This window comes from Perca flavescens, chromosome 8 (genome assembly GCF_004354835.1).
Source record: "Perca flavescens isolate YP-PL-M2 chromosome 8, PFLA_1.0, whole genome shotgun sequence".
In the NCBI taxonomy this organism is placed as follows: Eukaryota; Metazoa; Chordata; class Actinopteri; order Perciformes; family Percidae; genus Perca; species Perca flavescens.
Genome location: NC_041338.1, coordinates 38,481,867 through 38,504,765, shown reverse-complemented (window position 1 = coordinate 38,504,765; position 22,899 = coordinate 38,481,867). Strand labels below are relative to the sequence as shown.

At 43.8% G+C, this 22,899-nt stretch overlaps 2 protein-coding genes across 2 annotated transcripts in view; both read right to left on the bottom strand.

The window, feature by feature from the left end:
• Positions 1-5,201: 5,201 nt before the first annotated feature.
• Positions 5,202-11,771, bottom strand: mphosph6 (M-phase phosphoprotein 6). Its single transcript, XM_028585831.1, has 5 exons — positions 11,570-11,771; positions 10,671-10,783; positions 10,157-10,247; positions 8,094-8,197; positions 5,202-5,538 (listed from the first exon to the last, which is right to left on the bottom strand). The coding sequence occupies exons 1-5, from the start codon at positions 11,615-11,617 to the stop codon at positions 5,388-5,390; spliced, it is 507 nt and encodes a 168-aa protein (XP_028441632.1). The 5' UTR covers positions 11,618-11,771; the 3' UTR covers positions 5,202-5,387.
• A 3,058-nt stretch (positions 11,772-14,829) lies between these two features.
• The window catches only part of snx20 (sorting nexin 20), a 12,861-nt gene continuing 4,791 nt past the window's right edge, over positions 14,830-22,899 (bottom strand). The window contains exon 4 of the mRNA XM_028585974.1: positions 14,830-16,960. Coding sequence (XP_028441775.1) covers positions 16,289-16,960 — 672 coding nt within the window. The 3' untranslated portion in view covers positions 14,830-16,288. The remainder of the gene's footprint in view (positions 16,961-22,899) is intronic.

The following is a 22,899-nucleotide window of genomic DNA, read 5'->3' as shown; positions in this document are numbered from 1 at the left end:
TGTTGAATCTTAGGATCTGATCATTACAGTAGACAAACTAGTCATGTAACAATAATAATAACCTCAACAAACACAGCCAGAAAAGGACTGGCCACCCCTCTCTCGGTTCCTTGTTGTTGCTTTCTCTACCTGGTTTCAGACTGGGTCTGTGTAAGCACGTTGTGGCATCTGACTGATGATACAGAAAGGGCTCTATAAAATAAATGTTGATTGATTGGGACAGGTCTGCTACACTATGACCCCCCCAGACCTCTCAGCTGGTCTGGGACAGGTCTGCTACACTATGAGCCACCCAGACCTCTCAGCTGGTCTGGGACAGGTCTGCTACACTATGAGCCACCCAGACCTCTCAGCTGGTCTGGGACAGGTCTGCTACACTATGAGCCACCCAGACCTCTCAGCTGGTCTGGGACAGGTCTGCTACACTATGAGCCACCCAGACCTCTCAGGTGGTCTGGGACAGGTCTGCTACACTATGACCCCCCCAGACCTCTCAGGTGGTCTGGGACAGGTCTGCTACACTATGACCCACCCAGACCTCTCAGGTGGTCTGGGACAGGTCTGCTACACTATGACCCACCCAGACCTCTCAGGTGGTCTGGGACAGGTCTGCTACACTATGACCCACCCAGACCTCTCAGGTGGTCTGGGACAGGTCTGTTACACTATGACCCACCCAGACCTCTCAGGTGGTCTGGGACAGGTCTGCTACACTATGACCCCCAGACCTCTCAGGTGGTCTGGGACAGATCTGTTACACTATGACCCACCCAGACCTCTCAGGTGGTCTGGGACAGGTCTGCTACACTATGACCCACCCAGACCTCTCAGGTGGTCTGGGACAGGTCTCTTACACTATGACCCACCCAGACCTCTCAGGTGGTCTGGGACAGGCCTGCTACACTATGACCCACCCAGACCTCTCAGGTGGTCTGGGACAGGTCTGCTACACTATGACCCACCCAGACCTCTCACGTGGTCTGGGACAGGTCTGTTACACTATGACCCACCCAGACCTCTCAGGTGGTCTGGGACAGGTCTGCTACACTATGACCCACCCAGACCTCTCAGGTGGTCTGGGACAGGCCTGTTACACTATGACCCACCCAGACCTCTCAGGTGGTCTGGGACAGGTCTGTTACACTATGACCCACCCAGACCTCTCAGGTGGTCTGGGACAGGTCTGTTACACTATGACCCACCCAGACCTCTCAGGTGGTCTGGGACAGGTCTGCTACACTATAACCCCCAGACCTCTCAGGTGGTCTGGGACAGATCTGTTACACTATGACCCACCCAGACCTCTCAGGTGGTCTGGGACAGGTCTGCTACACTATGATCCACCCAGACCTCTCAGGTGGTCTGGGACAGGTCTGCTACACTATGACCCACCCAGACCTCTCAGGTGGTCTGGGACAGGTCTGTTACACTATGACCCACCCAGACCTCTCAGGTGGTCTGGGACAGGTCTGCTACACTATGACCCCCCCAGACCTCTCAGGTGGTCTGGGACAGGTCTGCTACACTATGACCCACCCAGACCTCTCAGGTGGTCTGGGACAGGTCTACTACACTATGACCCACCCAGACCTCTCAGGTGGTCTGGGACACTGTAACTTTTATTCTTGTCTTTTAATGTTTTTAATTTGTTTATTAATGTTTTTAAATTGTTTTTAATTGTTTTCTAACTGCTCTTTAATGTTTTATGTAAAGCACTTTGAATTGCCCTGTTGCTGAAATGTGCTCTACAGATAAAGCTGACTTGCCTTGCCTTGCTACTATAGTGGTATACAGCAGTGGTGGCTGGAAGGACACTTATGTACGTTTACACTTCATCGCATTAATAATATACAGTCTATGGTTATTAGTCAAGACGAAGTATTAAAAGTAAAAACATTAACATCAACAACACAACAACAATGTCACTACACGGTTTTGGATCAGTGACAAGTCTTTTTAATTTAAATATTATAAAATATATATATATATATATATATATATATATATATATATATATATATATATATATGGTGCCAGCTGTGATGCTTGGAGTATATTGTCTCAAAGCTGTAAACATGTTTTTAACAAATCTACAAACAAATTGTGCCTTGATTGTTTGTAGGACTATTGTATAATAAAGATTTAATACAACAAAAAAAAGTTTGTTTGGTCATCAAGTGTTTCAACCAAGGGGGTAATCTTCGTTTCAGAACTCCAACCTCCGATGGAGCCATTCTGATGCTACCTGGCCATCACCCCCCGTTAGCATCCCATTGACTCCCATTCATTCTGACGTCACTTTGACAGCGAATAACTTTACATCTGAAGAGTTTAAAGACTCTATTTTTCCGTTGTTTATTTCTAAAGAAACACGACAATGTATAAAAGGCTCCATTACCTCGTAGCTCACGTTATGGCTCCGTAGCAGACGCTTTTATAACAATAGGCTAACGATTGGGTCATAACCACGAGACTTACTGTCACACAGTAGAGGAATTACCGTATAGTACAGGAGAAGCTCACAGGCAGTTTGGACTTCCATTAGCTGTTTAGGTTTAATTACTAATGTTAACTAGCATGTTAGTGATCAATAATTACTAATGTTAACTAGCATGTTAGTGATCAATAATTACTAATGTTAACTAGCATGTTAGTGATCAGTAATTACTAATGTTAACTAGCATGTTAGTGATCAGTAATTACTAATGTTAACCATCATGTTAGTGATCAATAATTACTAATGTTAACTATCATGTTAGTGATCAGTAATTACTAATGTTAACCATCATGTTAGTGATCAATAATTACTAATGTTAACCATCATGTTAATGATCAATAATTACTAATGTTAACCATCATGTTAATGATCAATAATTACTAATGTTAACTAGCATGTTAGTGATCAATAATTACTAATGTTAACTAGCATGTTAGTGATCAATAATTACTAATGTTAACTAGCATGTTAGTGATCAGTAATTACTGATGTTAACTAGCATGTTAGTGATCAGTAATTACTAATGTTAACTAGCATGTTAGTGATCAATAATTACTAATGTTAACTAGCATGTTAGTGATCAGTAATTACTAATGTCAACTAGCATGTTAGTGATCAGTAATTAGCCTGTGTCTATGTTATCTCCTTACATATACCTACACTCTCCGTCTCTGTGTAACCTCTGTTCCTAAAGTAGGCCAGGGCTGTGAAATTAATCCCATTTTGATTGCGATTTCTTTTTTAAGATTATTTTTAAAAGAAATGGAACATCTTTCCAAAAGTCAACGACTAATCGTGTTGAATATTCCTGATTTCAATATTAACCAAAAAAAAAGTTAAAAGTGAATTCCAGCTCGTTACATGTTGCATTACTGTCACCTTGACACTGAAACAGGAAGCTGTTCATATTTAAATCTACACTCAGTTTTATCAAAACAATCAATCAATATATCAAAAAAAATCAGCTTCCTGTTTACACCGACACACGCATGCCCAGGGTTGGAAAATGGTCGTGTGAGTGTGAGTAGTGTAGTGTGTGTATTGTAGTGTAGTGTGTGTGTGTGTGTGTGTGTGTGTGGGTCTGTGTGTGTGTGAGTGGGTCTGTGTGTGTGTGTGTCTGTGTATAATGGTATAAAATCAAATCTTGGAAATGGATTTTTTTTTAAAAAGCTAAAGAGGGATTCTGAACTAAGATCAGAGCATGTAATGATATCTAACATTTGATCTGGATCAAACCTGCCCTTTGAACTCACTTTGGGATCTATTTGATCCAGAAAAACAGGATTATCCTGATCCAATCAGAAGGGAGGATTCAGTTATGATTTTTCGAACCAAATAAAATCTTTTTTTTTTTAAGTGAATGATCACAAAATCAATGTTTACTGATGATATATATACATTTTTTCATATTTGAAGCATATATGTGTATCTGTCCTGTAAATGATTTTTGACTATTAGGATAGTATTATTTTTGATTTGTTATTTAACATTATAACAAAATAAGGAATGTAAAATGTTTCTGTTTGTTAAAATTAAAACAACCAGTGTGTATTAGTGGCCTCCCGGTGGTTCTTAGCTGAGCCAGTATAGGCTACACTGTTGGCTCCATTTAGGGCTCAGGGCCCAGTTTTTCAAAAAATTTAATCTGGATCAAACTGATCTGGATTTAGAAATCCCATGTTTTGCTATCCAGGATCACCTGATCATCTTACTGTTATTTAAAGGACCATTTGGTATTTGGATCACTGGGATCCAAATACCAAATTTCAGGATGACCAAATCCTGTTGACCAGAGCCTTAAATGGAGCCAACAGTGTAGCCTATACTGGCTCAGCTAAGAACTACAGGGAGGCCACTAATACACACTGGTTGTTTTAATTTTAACAAACAGACACAAACTAACATTTTACATTCCTTATTGTTATGTTTTGTTTGTTTTTTTGTCTACCATATCTCATTAGATGTGAAATGCTTCACATATATGCTTCAAATGTGGAGACATGTATATATATATCATCAGTAAACATTGATTTTGTGATCATTCACTTAAAAAAAATGATTTTATTTGGTTTGAAAAAATCATAACTGAATCCTCCCTTCTGATTGGATCAGGATAATCCTGTTTTTCTGGATCAAATAGATCCCAAAGTGAGTTCAAAGGGCAGGTTTGATCCAGATCAAATGTTAGATATCATTACATGCTCTGATCTTAGTTCAGAATCCCTCTTTAGCTTTTAAAAAAAAAAAAAAAAAAAAACATTTCCAAGATGTGATCTGAATCATGTTGACACATCGACAGATACTTAAAATTCCTCCTGGGGAGACTAACTACACACTCCAGCTGTTTTTCACCATGTTAACCCTCCTGTTGGCCCTATCTCAAGGTTTGTCACTTTTAAGTTTTTCATTTGATTATTTTTTCAATGTTTAATGCTTCTCCAACGTTTGAGGCTTCTTTTTTTTCACATTTTTCATTACGTTATTTGAAGCTTATTTGAACACTTTCTCCAAACACCTTTAACATGTTTTCAGCGTGTTTGTTGAAGCCTTTTTTCAACACATTTCGGCGCCTTTTCTGTGTTTTCACTTAGCATTTCAACACCTCTTTCCAGTGGTTTTATCAAAGCCTCTTTATGCTTTTGAAGCCATTTTGACCCTTTATATTTTCAACCTTTCTGTGACAATTAATGAAAGCACACATGGATCCACTGAGCTGTGCGTTTAATGACGAGTCATCCTGCAGCACAGACTGTAAAAACGCTGAGTCATCCTGCAGCACAGACTGTAAAAACGCTGAGTCATGTCAAAGAAACATCTCTCTATAAAACAGGATGTATAACATCCAAGCGGCCTTAAAATCCTCTAAAAACCGTCCAATGAGCCGAGTCCTTCAGTCCTGGGGCTTCAGGAACTTCCTCTTCGTGGTTGTTTCCACGGCGTTGTGGTTCACGTCTTCTTCTTCTTCTTTGTCGTCTTTTGGCGCTGCTCTCTCGCGCTTCTTTGCAAACTTCTTCTTCATGCTTTCCACCAAACTCTCGTACCTGAAGTAGAAGAAGAGGAGGAGATGAAGAGTAATTATTACGATCGTTACCTGCCGACTAACCAGAGAAACTTCAACTGAAACTGGAGAAAAGCAACAACAAAAAGTGAGACAAAACGCTGAAAACAGTGACTTTAAAAGTTGTCAAAAAACACTGAAAAAAAGATGAAAATGTAATAATACAAAGTCACAGAAACAAACTCCTGAAAAAGTCAAAATGACACAAAAAACATCCAAAAAAGTTGAAACTAAAAAAAGACAAAAAAACTCAACAAATCCCAAATGGTGCTCGGACTAAAGTTCTATCAGAATATTATTATTATTATTATTATTATTATTATAATAGTATAACCATCATCTGATAGTATTAGGGCTGTGCTCGATTAAAGAAATTCTTAGTGGACTAACACTCATTCAGTTGTACCGACTAATCGATTAGTTGATTTAATCGACAGATCTGTAAATCTGAGTTTCTCTGCAGAAGCACCACTTTAATTCTGGTGTTTACCAGAGATGAGCTCGTACGTTTCTTGGAAATAAGTCATTCAGCATGAAAACAGCATCAGACATGACTAATGGACTACAGAGATCTAAGATGACTCAGACCAGAACCACCGATTAGTCCACTGATCCACTAAGAGGGAGCAGCTCTAGATAGTATAACTATCAGATTATCAGTTTAAAAAGGTTCAAATAAATGTTTTCAGTTCATTTAAAGTTGAACTCTTGTTGAATCATGTGATCTACAGGACCTTCACCGTTTGATTTTCCAACATTTGATATTTCCACCGTTTTATTCAATGCTTTTTTGATTTTCTTCAAAGTTTGATAGGTTTTTCTTTGCTGCTTTTTGAAGATTTTTATAATTTGAGCCTCTATCAGAGATCAGGTCAGAGCTCCACCCTCTGGAACTTTTCTTGTACTGGTTTCACAGGGTTTTTGGGACAGTTTGACATGGGTTTACATACTTTTGAAATAAAATAAAAACGTTTTATTAAAAGATTTTTTTCTGAAAAAAAAAAAGCCCCCAACCCTATTTATTTATCCATCCAATCATCTTCGCCCTCTTATCCAGGGTGGGTGTGGGGGGCAGCAGCTCCAGCAGAGGACTAGGGCTGTGACCCTGGAGGGGTCTGCCTGTCAATCACTGCCCAGGCACACACACGCATATAAAAACCTTTTATCAAAATATTCATTACATTGCTACTGTGTTTACTAATATTTATAGTGTATTTGCATTGACTTTGGTATTTTAGGGTGCCTGTTAAGACCTGGCTAGGGACTACCTAAGCTAACTCTGGCTTGTTTACAGCAAGTAACTTGTCTGTTGATCAATGACCACTGTCCCGATCAAATCAATAAACAAATAAAATATACAGCGTTCTCCCCTCTTCTCCGCGCACCAGCTGCAGAAGAGTTTCCTAAAACTCGGAGGAATATCGGAGAGGCTTTCCAGAGGTGGTGTGAGCTCGGGGATTTTAAAGATCTGAAGAACGATGCAGACGTAGCCACATGGGCCACAGAAACCAGACCAGAACCCAGGGCAGAACCCAGACCAGAAACCAGACCAGAACCCAGACCAGAACCCAGACCAGAAACCAGCGTCTGAACAAAGACTCCGTTACATTCCTCTTTCCACCGGACTTCCTGAACAAACTAAAGTCTCTCTCTCTCTCTTCAGAACCAGCACTGTAGAGACTGGGATGGTCTGAGACCTGGTCTGGTCTGAGACCTGGTCTGGTGCGAGACCTGGCCTGGTGTGGGACCTGGCCTGGTGTGAGACCTGGTCTGGTGCGGGACCTGGCCTGGTGCGAGACCTGGTCTGGTGCGAGACCTGGTCTGGTGCGAGACCTGGCGTGGTGCGAGACCTGGCGTGGTGCGGGACCTGGTCTGGTGCGGGACCTGGTCTGGTGCGGGACCTGGTCTGGTGCGAGACCTGGCGTGGTGCGAGACCTGGCGTGGTGCGGGACCTGGTCTGGTGCGGGACCTGGTCTGGTGCGGGACCTGGTCTGGTGCGAGACCTGGCGTGGTGCAAGACCTGGCGTGGTGCGGGACCTGGTCTGGTGCGGGACCTGGTCTGGTGCGAGACCTGGTCTACCTGAGACCTGGTCTGGTGCGGGACCTGGTCTGGTGCGAGACCTGGCGTGGTGCGAGACCTGGCGTGGTGCGGGACCTGGTCTGGTGCGGGACCTGGTCTGGTGCGGGACCTGGTCTGGTGCGTGGCGTGGTGCGAGACCTGGCGTGGTGCGGGACCTGGTCTGGTGCGGGACCTGGTCTGGTGCGAGACCTGGTCTACCTGAGACCTGGTCTGGTGCGGGACCTGGTCTGGTGCGAGACCTGGCGTGGTGCGAGACCTGGCGTGGTGCGGGACCTGGTCTGGTGCGGGACCTGGTCTGGTGCGAGACCTGTTCTGGTGCGGGACCTGGTCTGGTGCGAGACCTGGTCTACCTGAGACCTGGTCTGGTGCGAGACCTGGCCTGGTGCGAGACCTGGTCTGGTGCGAGACCTGGTCTGGTGCGAGACCTGGTCTGGTGCGAGACCTGGTCTGGTGTGTACCTGAGAGCCATCTCTTCGTCGGTGACGTCGGTCTGCATGCGGCTGAGGTCTTCCTCGTCTCTGGTCTCCGTCTCATCTCTGGGATTCATCAACAGCATCAGTTTCTATCAGGGGGACACGGGGACATGGTCTGGCTTTAGACTACAGGTCGACCCATAGTGGATTATACCGATACCGATAGCTAGGTTCGGCCGTATTTACCGATAACCGATTAATCGACCGATAGTATTTAGATACTGGATAAAACAGTTGACATAATTATACATTTTTTTCAAAAAAAGTCCAGACGCTTTTGCCAATAATCAAAATATTAATCATCATATTTATTGATATTACACAGCAATGCTACACAAGCAGGTGTGTTGTCTGAAACACTTCTCCTACATATTTGGAGTCATCCAGTGCAAAAATAAACATAATGAGCATTATAAATCATATATAAATCATATATAAAAAGGACAAACTATTTACATTTCCTCACAAAAGGCCCAAACGTATGCCAAATCTCCAAACAGCGACGCCATTCTTCTCCGTAGAAGAGTTTAGATCTAGACCTCCAACCAATCAGAGCAACGGAACTCAACACCGTGTATCGTCTCCATAGCAACCACTCTTTGCACAATGCATTCACACCTATTTAAAGGGCCAGTACCACGCACTAAACACTGAGGGGAAACATCTGTCACACCTATTTAAAGGGCCAGTACCACGCACTAAACACTGAGCAGAAACATCTGTCACACCTATTTAAAGGGCCAGTACCACGCACTAAACACTGAGCAGAAACATCTGTCACACCTATTTAAAGGGCCAGTACCACGCACTAAACACTGAGGGGAAACATCTGTCACACCTATTTAAAGGGCCAGTACCACGCACTAAACACTGAGGGGAAACATCTGTCACACCTATTTAAAGGGCCAGTACCACCCACTAAACACTGAGGGGAAACATCTGTCACACCTATTTAAAGGGCCAGTACCACGCACTAAACTGAGCAGAAACATCTGTCACACCTATTTAAAGGGCTAGTACCACGTACTAAACACTGACTGGAAACATCTGTCACACCTATTTAAAGGGCCAGTACCACACACTAAACACTGACTGGAAACATCTGTCACACCTATTTAAAGGGCCAGTACCACGTACTAAACACTGACTGGAAACATCTGTCACACCTATTTAAAGGGCCAGTACCACGCACTAAACACTGACTGGAAACATCTGTCACACCTATTTAAAGGGCCAGTAACACGCACTAAACTGAGCAGAAACATCTGTCACACCTATTTAAAGGGCTAGTACCACGTACTAAACACTGACTGGAAACATCTGTCACACCTATTTAAAGGGCTAGTACCACGCACTAAACACTGAGCAGAAACATCTGTCACACCTATTTAAAGGGCCAGTACCACCCACTAAACACTGAGGGGAAACATCTGTCACACCTATTTAAAGGGCCAGTACCACCCACTAAACACTGAGGGGAAACATCTGTCACACCTATTTAAAGGGCCAGTACCACCCACTAAACACTGAGGGGAAACATCTGTCACACCTATTTAAAGGGCTAGTACCACGCACTAAACACTGAGCAGAAACATCTGTCACACCTATTTAAAGGGCTAGTACCACCCACTAAACACTGAACAGAAACATCTGTCACACCTATTTAAAGGGCTAGTACCACGCACTAAACACTGAGCAGAAACATCTGTCACACCTATTTAAAGGGCCAGTACCACCCACTAAACACTGAGGGGAAACATCTGTCACACCTATTTAAAGGGCCAGTACCACCCACTAAACACTGAGGGGAAACATCTGTCACACCTATTTAAAGGGCCAGTACCACCCACTAAACACTGAGGGGAAACATCTGTCACACCTATTTAAAGGGCCAGTACCACGCACTAAACACTGAGCAGAAACATCTGTCACACCTATTTAAAGGGCCAGTACCACGCACTAAACACTGAGCAGAAACATCTGTCCTACCTATTTAAAGGGCCAGTACCACGCACTAAACACCGAGGGAGGAGACATCACACACTGACCTCCACTTCTGGGTTGAAGCCTTTGAAGGAGAAGCGGCCGTACCGGAGCTCCTCACAGGGTCCAAAACTCTTCTCCTCCACGATCAGGTTCCTGGGGAAACAAGGTCAGTCAAGAGCTCCCAGAGACCAGGATGTTAGGAGTTGTCTGTCTTTGTGTGTGTGTGTGTCTCTCTGTGTGTGTGTGTGTGTCTGTGTGTGTGTGAGTGTCTGTGTGTGTGTGTGTGTGTGTGTGTGTGTGTGTGTGTGTGTGTGTCTCTGATTCTGTGTGTGTGTGTGTGTGTGTGTGTGTGTGTGTGTCTCTTTCTGTGTGTGTGTGTGTGTGTGTGTGTGTGTGTGTGTGTGTGTGTTTGTTTGTGTGTGTGTGTGTCTGTTTCTGTGTGTGTGTGTGTGTGTGTGTGTGTGTGTCTGTGTGTGTGTGTGTGTGTGTGTGTGTGTGTGTGTGTCTGCCCCTAGCATTTGCCCATCCCACCCAGATTGCCCCGGGCCAGCCCTGCATGTTGAACGTGATACGTACTCTTTAGCTTTCAGCTCTGGCAGATCCAGATACCAGTGTTCATCACTGATGATCCTCTTCTCATCTTCCTCCAGCTGCTTCTTCGTCTCAGCATCCAGACCTCTCTGCATGAACTGCCCCAACACATCACACTTCAAAAATCACCATCTCTGGCAGGGGACATTATTTAACCCAGCTGAACACGCTTCCCTCTCATCTACAGAACCTCACTCAAAACTCTAAGTATTCTGTGGTAGCAAAATACACACTGAAAGACAGTGGGAGTCAGGTTATTTGGTGATTTTGCTCAATAAAAAGCCATTAAGTCGCTAAAATGACAGCCCGAATTATTAACTGGATCCAACTTTACATAAACAAGTCCAAAGTTAAAGTATGCCATTAGTTGGACATTCCCAAAAAGCAGAAAACCAATTATCGTCCGATTTCTGAAAGGAATCTGGAAGAAGAGCTAAAGCTAGCGAACAAACGGGTTAGTCTCTCCTCTTGTTTGTTAGCTTTACACACTTTAATCAGAAACAACTTTGGTGGGGGAGGGGAGTGGTGGCTAACAATGTGGTTATTTAAATTAAACCAGCTAAAAACGTGTGCCTCTCATCTACAGAACCTCACTCAAAACTGTAGGTATTCTGTGGTAGCACACGTCCAACAAAATACACAGTGGGAGTCAGGTTAGCTGTTGATTTTGCTGAATTTAAAAGCCATTAAGTAGCTACATTACATGCCGAATTATTAACTGGATCAACCTTTACATAAACATGTATAAAGTTCAAGTTCGCCGTTAGTACAACTTTCCGAAAAAGCAGGAAACCTATAATTGTCTAATTTCTGAATGGAGTCTGGAATGAGAGCTAAAGCTAGCTAGCTAACACACGGCTAGTATCTCCGTTTGCTTTACCTACCTTCATGCGTAAGAGGTTTTTGGAGAGTTTGACTGAGTCTGAAGCCATTATTAAACCGTTTTAGAGACAACTAACCAAACTAAACTACATGAAAAAACGGGCTAGCTCAGGCTAAACGCACGCGCAGCGGCTCCACGCAGCTGCTGTAGAAAGTCAGACAGAAGCAGCCGAACGTCGAGCAGCTTTTATCAGTCAACAGTCCGGCTAATCTACCTCTGATATCATTGATGTTTAAAGGCTAACTACCGTGTTTTCACCCTTATCTGTGTGTGTGTGTGTGTGTACTGTGTGTGTGTGTTTGTGTGTGTCTGTGTGTAGATGTTTGTCTGTGTGTATATGTGTGTGTCTGTATGTGTGTGTTTGTCTGTGTGTGTTTCTGTGTGTGTGTGTGTGTGTGTGTGTGTGTATACACAGTATGTGTGTTAGTGTGTGTGTCTGTGTGTATATGTGTGTGTATCTCTTCACACAGTGAAACCGTTTGTGTAATAGTGTGTTTTCTGTTGTTAGTGCAGATGGAGGATGCAGAAACAGGAAGCTGTCAAACATTAGTTCCTCTGCAGACATTCACTCTTTAATAACCACAGACAGTAAACACACAGCATGTTTATATATATATATATATATATAAAATATGTCTGTTATTGTGTTTGTCTGTGTGTGTTTCTGTGTGTGTGTGTGTGTGTGTGTGTGTGTGTATACAGTATGTGTGTTAGTGTGTGTGTCTCTGTGTATATGTGTGTGTGTCTCTTCACACAGTGAAACCGTTTGTGTAATTGTGTGTTTTCTGTTGTTAGTGCAGATGGAGGATGCAGAAACAGGAAGCTGTCAAACATTAGTTCCTCTTTAATAACCACAGATAGTAAACACACAGCATGTTTATATATATATATATATATATATATATATATATATATATATATATATATATATATATATATAATCTGTAATATAAAGGACAGGGACCAGACAGCATGTTAAATATATAATAATCTGTAGTATAGAGGACAGAACACGTGTCTCTGTGTGGCATCGCTGGGGTTTCAAACATCTTGATTTTCTGCAGAACTTTCCAGACAGAAGATCTGAGGTTATTGATCAGTTATTGATCAGTTATTGATCAGTTATTGATCAGTTATTGATCAGTTATTGATGATTGGCCACGGCAGCGGGACGCAGGGTTGAGTTCCTACAAAAGTTCAATCATCTCTTTTGCTGCAGGCCCTCTGCTAAACGCTAAAGATGCGTGTGTGTGTGTGTGTGTGTGTGTCCACTGTCTGCTTCCCATTCATCTGTATGGGAGCAGCCATGCAATGCATTCTGGGAGCGTCGCGGGGACTTCAACATCGGGGAATATACTCTACTTTACTACTTGTGCTCATTTAAAATACAATCACTCAATACTTGTCTTTATTGTTATTACTGTAAAGTCTTAATGTAGCTGTGGTGCCCGTTATTCCGAGGTGGCATGAACGCAGCATTATCATCTGCGCCTACGTCATGGCATACGTGTCATCTTGCACATGTGCAGAACGGATCGGGTACTGACCATCATGTTCTCAACGAGCCGCCATTACGGTCTGTTTCCAAATCAGGGAGCTGATGCCTTCGTCCAATCAGCTGCAGCCATCGCAGTTGTAGGAGGGCGGAGTCTGTTTTCTTTGCTTGTCATTGGTCAGTGACAACATGACATCATGACTTTGTGTAAACATGCACGCCACTTTTCCTGAAGCCAAGTGGCGTGCTATCTGGACGCATCTGGAGCTCTCCTCGTGGATGTCGACGCTGCGTGTAAAAAAAAACTAAACAGATGGTTTAGGAAAAGAACATCGGGGAATATATCTTATTAAAAAAAATAGAAATGGTTGATAAACTCCACACACACACACACACACACACACACACACACACACACACACACACACACACACACACACACATCACACACACACACACACACACACACACACACACACACACACACACACACACACACAATCACACAGACACACACACACACACACACACACACACACACACACACACACACACACACACACACACACACAATCACACAGACACACACACACACACACACACACACACACACACACACAGACACACACACACACACACACACACACACACACACACACAGAGACACACACACACACACACACACACACACACACAATCACACAGAGACACACACACACACACACACACACACACACACACACACACAGAGACACACACACACACACACACACACACACACACACACACACACACAGACAGACAGACACACACACACACACACACACACACAGAGACACACACACACACACACACACAGACACAGACACACACACACACACACACAATCACACAGAGACACACACACACACACACACAGACACAGACACACACACACACACACACACACACACACACACACAGACACACACACACACACACACACACACAGACACACACACACACACACACACACACAGACAATCCCAGCTCTCCTGGGTGTGTCTGTGACAATTCACACGCAATGCAGGTCAATGGAGGCCAAACGGCGTTGATAAACACGCTAAAAAAGCGATTATGTGTCTTGATAACACAAAAAAACTGCATAAGCACTGACGTGTCACACATACCTAATGACATCACCCACACGCCACCTAATGACATCACACACACGCCACCTAATGACATCACACACACGCCACCTAATGACATCATTGTGACAGTGAAGAGGATGTGTTGGCGAGCCCACGTGCTCTAACTCACACCTGCACACTCAGAAGGGCTGAACAAGGTGACACATGATAGTTGATCTATTCTAGAGAATAAAAAAGGAGCCCAAAACAACAGTCGGCTCAGAATGAAATGATTTATTAAAAATGTAATAACTTATAACAATAACTTACTGGATGGGAAAAGGGTATTTTACAACAACTTTGAATGCAGCACAATGCTGGCGAGGCGAATTTCAAGTCAATGCAACATCTGTGTTGTTTTAACAGCAGCTCCAGTCTGGTGTTAGAGCTCTCTCCAGTGAGACACAGACACACTTTACACCGTTCAGCTCCAGCTGCTAGCTAACGCTAGGCTAACGTTACTCGCTAACGTCCGATTTCGGAGCATCAGAGAGAAGCGGAGGCATCTAGATAAGGCACCGAAATCCAAGTTGCTATTCAGTCTGGTAGATAACGGTCGTTAAGGCATACGGCACCGGGTCTCGAACCCCCCCCCCAAATAAAAACTCTTCGGATCTACACGATTCACATGGATGACATTTTCACATTCAAAACGGCGTTTTTCAAGTTTTCATTATCAAGTTTCCAGGTATGCAAATAGAAAATTGTAATTTGTAATTTGCACAGCTATTTGAGTAGCCTAGATGTTTTCTAGCTGTTTTAACCCTGTGTTTGATGTGTGTCTCTGTTGTTACTCGTGCAGCAATTTCTCCTTAGGGAGACTAATAAAGATACTTTGACTTTGATGCTAACTCCTTCAGGCGCTCAGGTGAAGTTCTGGACGACTATCTCAGGTGAAGTTCTGGACGACTATCTCGGGTGAAGTTCTGGACTATCTCAGGTGAAATTCTGGACGACTATCTCAGATGAAGTTCTGGACGACTATCTCAGGTGAAGTTCTGGACGACTATCTCAGGTGAAATTCTGGACGACTATCTCAGGTGAAGTTTTGGACGACTATCTCAGGTGAAGTTCTGGACTATCTCAGGTGAAATTCTGGACTATCTCAGGTGAAATTCTGGACTATCTCAGGTGAAGTTCTGGACAACTATCTCAGGTGAAGTTCTGGACTATCTCAGGTGAAATTCTGGACTATCTCAGGTGAAGTTCTGGACAACTATCTCAGGTGAAATTCTGGACTATCTCAGGTGAAGTTCTGGACGACTATCTCGGGTGAAGTATCTGGTGATGTTCTGGACTATCTCAGGTGAAATTCTGGACTATCTCAGGTAAAGTTCTGGACTATCTCAGGTGAAATTCTGGACTATCTCAGGTGAAGTTCTGGACAACTATCTCAGGAGAAGTTCTGGACGACTATCTCAGGTGAAGTTCTGGACTATCTCAGGTGAAGTTCTGGACGACTATCTCAGGTGAAGTTCTGGACGACTATCTCAGGTGAAATTGTGGACTATCTCAGGTGAAATTCTGGACGACTATCTCGGGTGAAGTTCTGGACGACTATCTCAGGTGAAATTCTGGACTATCTCAGGTGAAGTTCTGGACTATCTCAGGAGAAGTTCTGGACGACTATCTCAGGTGAAGTTCTGGACGACTATCTCAGGTGAAGTTCAGGTGAAGTTCTGGACTATCTCAGGTGAAGTTCAGGTGAAGTTCTGGACTATCTCAGGTGAAGTTCTGGACTATCTCAGGTGAAGTTCAGGTGAAGTTCTGGATGACTATCTCAGGTGAAGTTCTGGACTATCTCAGGTGAAATTCTGGACTATCTCAGGTGAAATTCTGGACAACTATCTCAGGTGAAGTTCTGGACGACTATCTCGGGTGAAGTTCTGGACTATCTCAGGAGAAGTTCTGGACTATCTCAGGAGAAGTTCTGGACTATCTCAGGTGAAGTTCAGGTGAAGTTCTGGACGACTATCTCGGGTGAAGTTCTGGACTATCTCAGGTGAAGTTCTGGACTATCTCAGGAGAAGTTCTGGACTATCTCAGGTGAAGTTCAGGTGAAGTTCTGGACAACTATCTCCTTCAGCGAGCGCGTGACGACGGCGCCCCTCTCGGCGTCCCGTAGCAGCGTGAGCTCGTGCTGCAGCGTGGCGGTGGGACGTCCCAGCTGGTACCCCAGGTCCACCAGCAGCTCCAGCAGCGCCGCTTGGTACTGCTTCAGCCCGTACCGCCTGGCCGCCGGCATCGCTTTCTGCGCCGCCGCGAAAGCCGGCTCCGCCTCCTCCAGGTCGCGGTGACACACGGCGAGCGCGGCCAGCGTGGGCACGCTCAGCGTCGGGTGTTGCCACGGTAACAGCTTCTCCTCCAGCTCCAGGACGGTCTGCAGTTGCTGCGCGGCGAGCGTGAACTTCCCCGCCCGCAGCAAGGCGTGCGCCCGTTTCTGCTCGGGTTCGGTGAAGAAGCGGGCGAAGCGCGGAGCGTGGCGTGCGCAGCGAGTGGCGTAGAGCCTCGCCAGGTAGTCCTGCAGCGCCAGGCGCCGCTTCAAGATGACCTCGGCGCAGAAGTTCCCACTCAGGAGCTTTGGCGGCAGAACGACCTCCTCCAGCTCGTCGCCGAACTCGCCCAGCAGGTCGTGGTGGAGGCGGGAGAAGTCGCTGTAGCGGCGCTCAACCGACACACGGCGGGAATCAAAGCTGCCGGAGCGCATCACCACGATGTCATACACCTGGGGAGACACACAGGAACATTACGTCACACACCTAGAGACACACAGTTAACATTATACATCATACACCTGGAGACACACAGGTAACATTACATCACACACCTGGAGACACACAGGTAACATTACATCATACACCTGGAGACACACAGTTAACATTATACATCATACACCTGGAGACACAAAGGTAACATTATACATCATACACCTGGAGACACACAGTTAACATTATACATCATACACCTGGAGACACACAGGTAACATTACATCACACACCTGGAGACACACAGTTAACATTATACATCACACACCTGGAGACACACAGGTAACATTACATCACACACCTAGAGACACACAGGTAACATTACATCACACACCTGGAGACACACAGGTAACATTACATCACACACCTAGAGACACACAGGTAACATTACATCACACACCTAGAGACACACAGTTAACATTATACATCATACACCTGGAGACACACAGGTAACATTATATCACACACCTAGAGACACACAGTTAACATTATACATCCCACACCTAGAGACACACAGTTAACATTACATCATACACCTGGAGACACACAGGTAACATTACATCACACACCTAGAGACACACAGGTAACATTATACATCATACACCTGGAGACACACAGGTAACATTACATCACACACCTAGAGACACACAGTTAACATTATACATCACACACCTGGAGACACACAGGTAACATTACATCACACACCTAGAGACACACAGTTAACATTATACATCACACACCTGGAGACACACAGGTAACATTACATCACACACCTGGAGACACACAGGTAACATTACATCACACACCTAGAGACACACAGTTAACATTATACATCATACACCTGGAGACACACAGGTAACATTACATCACACACCTAGAGACACACAGGTAACATTACATCACCACGATGTCACATCAACACCATGTCATACACCTAGAGACACACAGGTAACATTAAATCACCACGATGTCACATCACCACCATGTCATACACCTAGAGACACACAGGTAACATTACATCACCACGATGTCACATCACCACCATCTCATACACCTAGAGACACACAGGTAACATTACATCACCACAATGTCACATCACCACGATGTCATACACCTAGAGACACACAGGTAACATTACATCACCACGATGTCACATCACCACCATGTCATACACCTAGAGACACACAGGTAACATTACATCACCAGGATGTCACATCACCACAATGTCATACACCTAGAGGCACACAAGTAACATTACATCACCACGATGTCACATCACCACGATGTCATACACCTAGAGACACACAGGTAACATTACATCACACAGCTGGAGACACAGGTAACATTACATCACACACAGTTAACATTAAATCACACACCTGGAGACACACAGGTAACATTACATCACAAACAGGTAACATTACATCACACACCTGGAGACACACAGGTAACATAACGTCACACAGCTGGAGACACAGGTAACATTACATCACACACAGGTAACATTAAATCACACACATGGAGACACACAGGTAACATTACATCACAAACAGGTAACATTACATCACAAACAGGTAACATTACATCACACACCTGGAGACACACAGGTAACATAACGTCACACACCTAGAGACACACAGGTAACATTACATTACACACCTAGAGACACACAGGTAACATCACATCACACACATAGAGACACACAGGTAGCATTACATCACACACCTGGAGACACACAGGTAACATTACATCACAAACAGGTAACATTACATCACACACATAGAGACACACAGGTAACATTACATCACACAACTAGAGACACACAGGTAACATTACATCATACACCTAGAGACACACAGGTAACATTACGTCACACACATAGAGACACACAGGTAACATTACATCATACACCTAGAGACACACAGGTAACATTACGTCACACACCTGGAGACACACAGGTAACATTACGTCACACACATAGAGACACACAGGTAACATTACATCATACACCTAGAGACACACAGGTAGCATTACGTCACACACCTGGAGACACACCGGTAAATTTACATCACACACCTAGAGACACACAGGTAACATTACATCACACACCTAGAGACACACAGGTAACATTACATCATACACCTAGAGACACAAAGGTAACATTACGTCACACACCTAGAGACACACAGGCAACATTACATCACACACCTAGAGACACACAGGTAACATTACATCACACAACTAGAGACACACAGGTAACATTACATCATACACCTAGAGACACACAGGTAACATTACATCACACACCTAGAAACACACAGGTAACATTACATCACACACCTAGAGACACACAGTTAACATTACATCACACACCTAGAGACACACAGGTAACATTACATCATACACCTAGAGACACACAGGTAACATTACGTCACACACCTAGAGACACACAGGCAACATTACATCACACACCTAGAGACACACAGGTAACATTACATCATACACCTAGAGACACACAGGTAAATTTACATCACACACCTAGAGACACACAGGTAACATTACATCATACACCTAGAGACACACAGGTAACATTACATCACAAACAGGTAACATTACATCACACACCTGGAGACACACAGGTAACATAACGTCACACAGCTGGAGACACAGGTAACATTACATCACACACAGGTAACATTAAATCACACACCTGGAGACACACAGGTAACATTACATCACAAACAGGTAACATTACATCACAAACAGGTAACATTACATCACACACCTGGAGACACACAGGTAACATTACATCACAAACAGGTAACATTACATCACAAACAGGTAACATTACATCACACACCTGGAGACACACAGGTAACATAACGTCACACACCTAGAGACACACAGGTAACATTACATTACACACCTAGAGACACACAGGTAACATCACATCACACACATAGAGACACACAGGTAGCATTACATCACACACCTGGAGACACACAGGTAACATTACATCACAAACAGGTAACATTACATCACACACATAGAGACACACAGGTAACATTACATCACACAACTAGAGACACACAGGTAACATTACATCATACACCTAGAGACACACAGGTAACATTACGTCACACACATAGAGACACACAGGTAACATTACATCATACACCTAGAGACACACAGGTAACATTACGTCACACACCTGGAGACACACAGGTAACATTACGTCACACACATAGAGACACACAGGTAACATTACATCATACACCTAGAGACACACAGGTAGCATTACGTCACACACCTGGAGACACACCGGTAAATTTACATCACACACCTAGAGACACACAGGTAACATTACATCACACACCTAGAGACACACAGGTAACATTACATCATACACCTAGAGACACAAAGGTAACATTACGTCACACACCTAGAGACACACAGGCAACATTACATCACACACCTAGAGACACACAGGTAACATTACATCACACAACTAGAGACACACAACTAGAGACACACAGGTAACATATTTACATCACACACCTAGAGACACACAGGTAACATTACATCATACACCTAGAGACACACAGGTAACATTACATCACACACCTAGAAACACACAGGTAACATTACATCACACACCTAGAGACACACAGTTAACATTACATCACACACCTAGAGACACACAGGTAACATTACATCATACACCTAGAGACACACAGGTAACATTACGTCACACACCTAGAGACACACAGGCAACATTACATCACACACCTAGAGACACACAGGTAACATTACATCATACACCTAGAGACACACAGGTAAATTTACATCACACACCTAGAGACACACAGGTAACATTACATCATACACCTAGAGACACACAGGTAATATTACATCACACACCTAGAGACACACAGGTAACATTACATCACACAACTAGAGACACACAGGTAACATTACATCACACACCTAGAGACACACAGGTAACATTACATCACACAACTAGAGACACACAGGTAACATTACATCACACACCTGGAGACACACAGGTAACATTACGTCACACACCTAGAGACACACAGGTAACATTACATCACACACCTAGAGACACACAGTTAACATTATACATCACACACCTGGAGACACACAGGTAACATTACATCACACACCTAGAGACACACAGTTAACATTAGATTTCACACACCTGGAGACACACAGGTAACATTACATCACACACCTGGAGACACACAGGTAACATTACATCACACACCTAGAGACACACAGTTAACATTATACATCATACACCTGGAGACACACAGGTAACATTACATCACACACCTAGAGACACACAGGTAACATTACATCACCACGATGTCACATCAACACCATGTCATACACCTAGAGACACACAGGTAACATTAAATCACCACGATGTCACATCACCACCATGTCATACACCTAGAGACACACAGGTAACATTACATCACCACGATGTCACATCACCACCATGTCATACACCTAGAGACACACCGGTAACATTACATCACCACGATGTCACATCACCACCATCTCATACACCTAGAGACACACAGGTAACATTACATCACCACAATGTCACATCACCACGATGTCATACACCTAGAGACACACAGGTAACATTACATCACCACGATGTCACATCACCACCATGTCATACACCTAGAGACACACAGGTAACATTACATCACCAGGATGTCACATCACCACAATGTCATACACCTAGAGGCACACAAGTAACATTACATCACCACGATGTCACATCACCACGATGTCATACACCTAGAGACACACAGGTAACATTACATCACACAGCTGGAGACACAGGTAACATTACATCACACACAGTTAACATTAAATCACACACCTGGAGACACACAGGTAACATTACATCACAAACAGGTAACATTACATCACACACCTGGAGACACACAGGTAACATAACGTCACACAGCTGGAGACACAGGTAACATTACATCACACACAGGTAACATTAAATCACACACCTGGAGACACACAGGTAACATTACATCACAAACAGGTAACATTACATCACAAACAGGTAACATTACATCACACACCTAGAGACACACAGGTAACATCACATCACACACATAGAGACACACAGGTAGCATTACATCACACACCTGGAGACACACAGGTAACATTACATCACAAACAGGTAACATTACATCACACACATAGAGACACACAGGTAACATTACATCACACAACTAGAGACACACAGGTAACATTACATCATACACCTAGAGACACACAGGTAACATTACGTCACACACATAGAGACACACAGGTAACATTACATCATACACCTAGAGACACACAGGTAACATTACGTCACACACCTGGAGACACACAGGTAACATTACGTCACACACATAGAGACACACAGGTAACATTACATCATACACCTAGAGACACACAGGTAGCATTACGTCACACACCTGGAGACACACCGGTAAATTTACATCACACACCTAGAGACACACAGGTAACATTACATCACACACCTAGAGACACACAGGTAACATTACATCATACACCTAGAGACACAAAGGTAACATTACGTCACACACCTAGAGACACACAGGCAACATTACATCACACACCTAGAGACACACAGGTAACATTACATCACACAACTAGAGACACACAGGTAACATATTTACATCACACACCTAGAGACACACAGGTAACATTACATCATACACCTAGAGACACACAGGTAACATTACATCACACACCTAGAAACACACAGGTAACATTACATCACACACCTAGAGACACACAGTTAACATTACATCACACACCTAGAGACACACAG

What these genes read in the sequence shown, in the direction of transcription:
- mphosph6 (XM_028585831.1), bottom strand. Translation starts at nt 11,617, where the DNA reads ATGGCTTCAGACTCAGTCAAACTCTCCAAAAACCTCTTACGCATGAAG. An exon ending in CCAGAGCTGAAAGCTAAAGA is followed by an intron (nt 10,248 to 10,670) that starts GTACGTATCACG and finishes TTGTTTCCCCAG; the next exon opens with GAACCTGATCGTGGAGGAGA. An exon ending in GACGAAGAGATGGCTCTCAG is followed by an intron (nt 5,539 to 8,093) that starts GTACACACCAGA and finishes CTTCTACTTCAG; the next exon opens with GTACGAGAGTTTGGTGGAAA.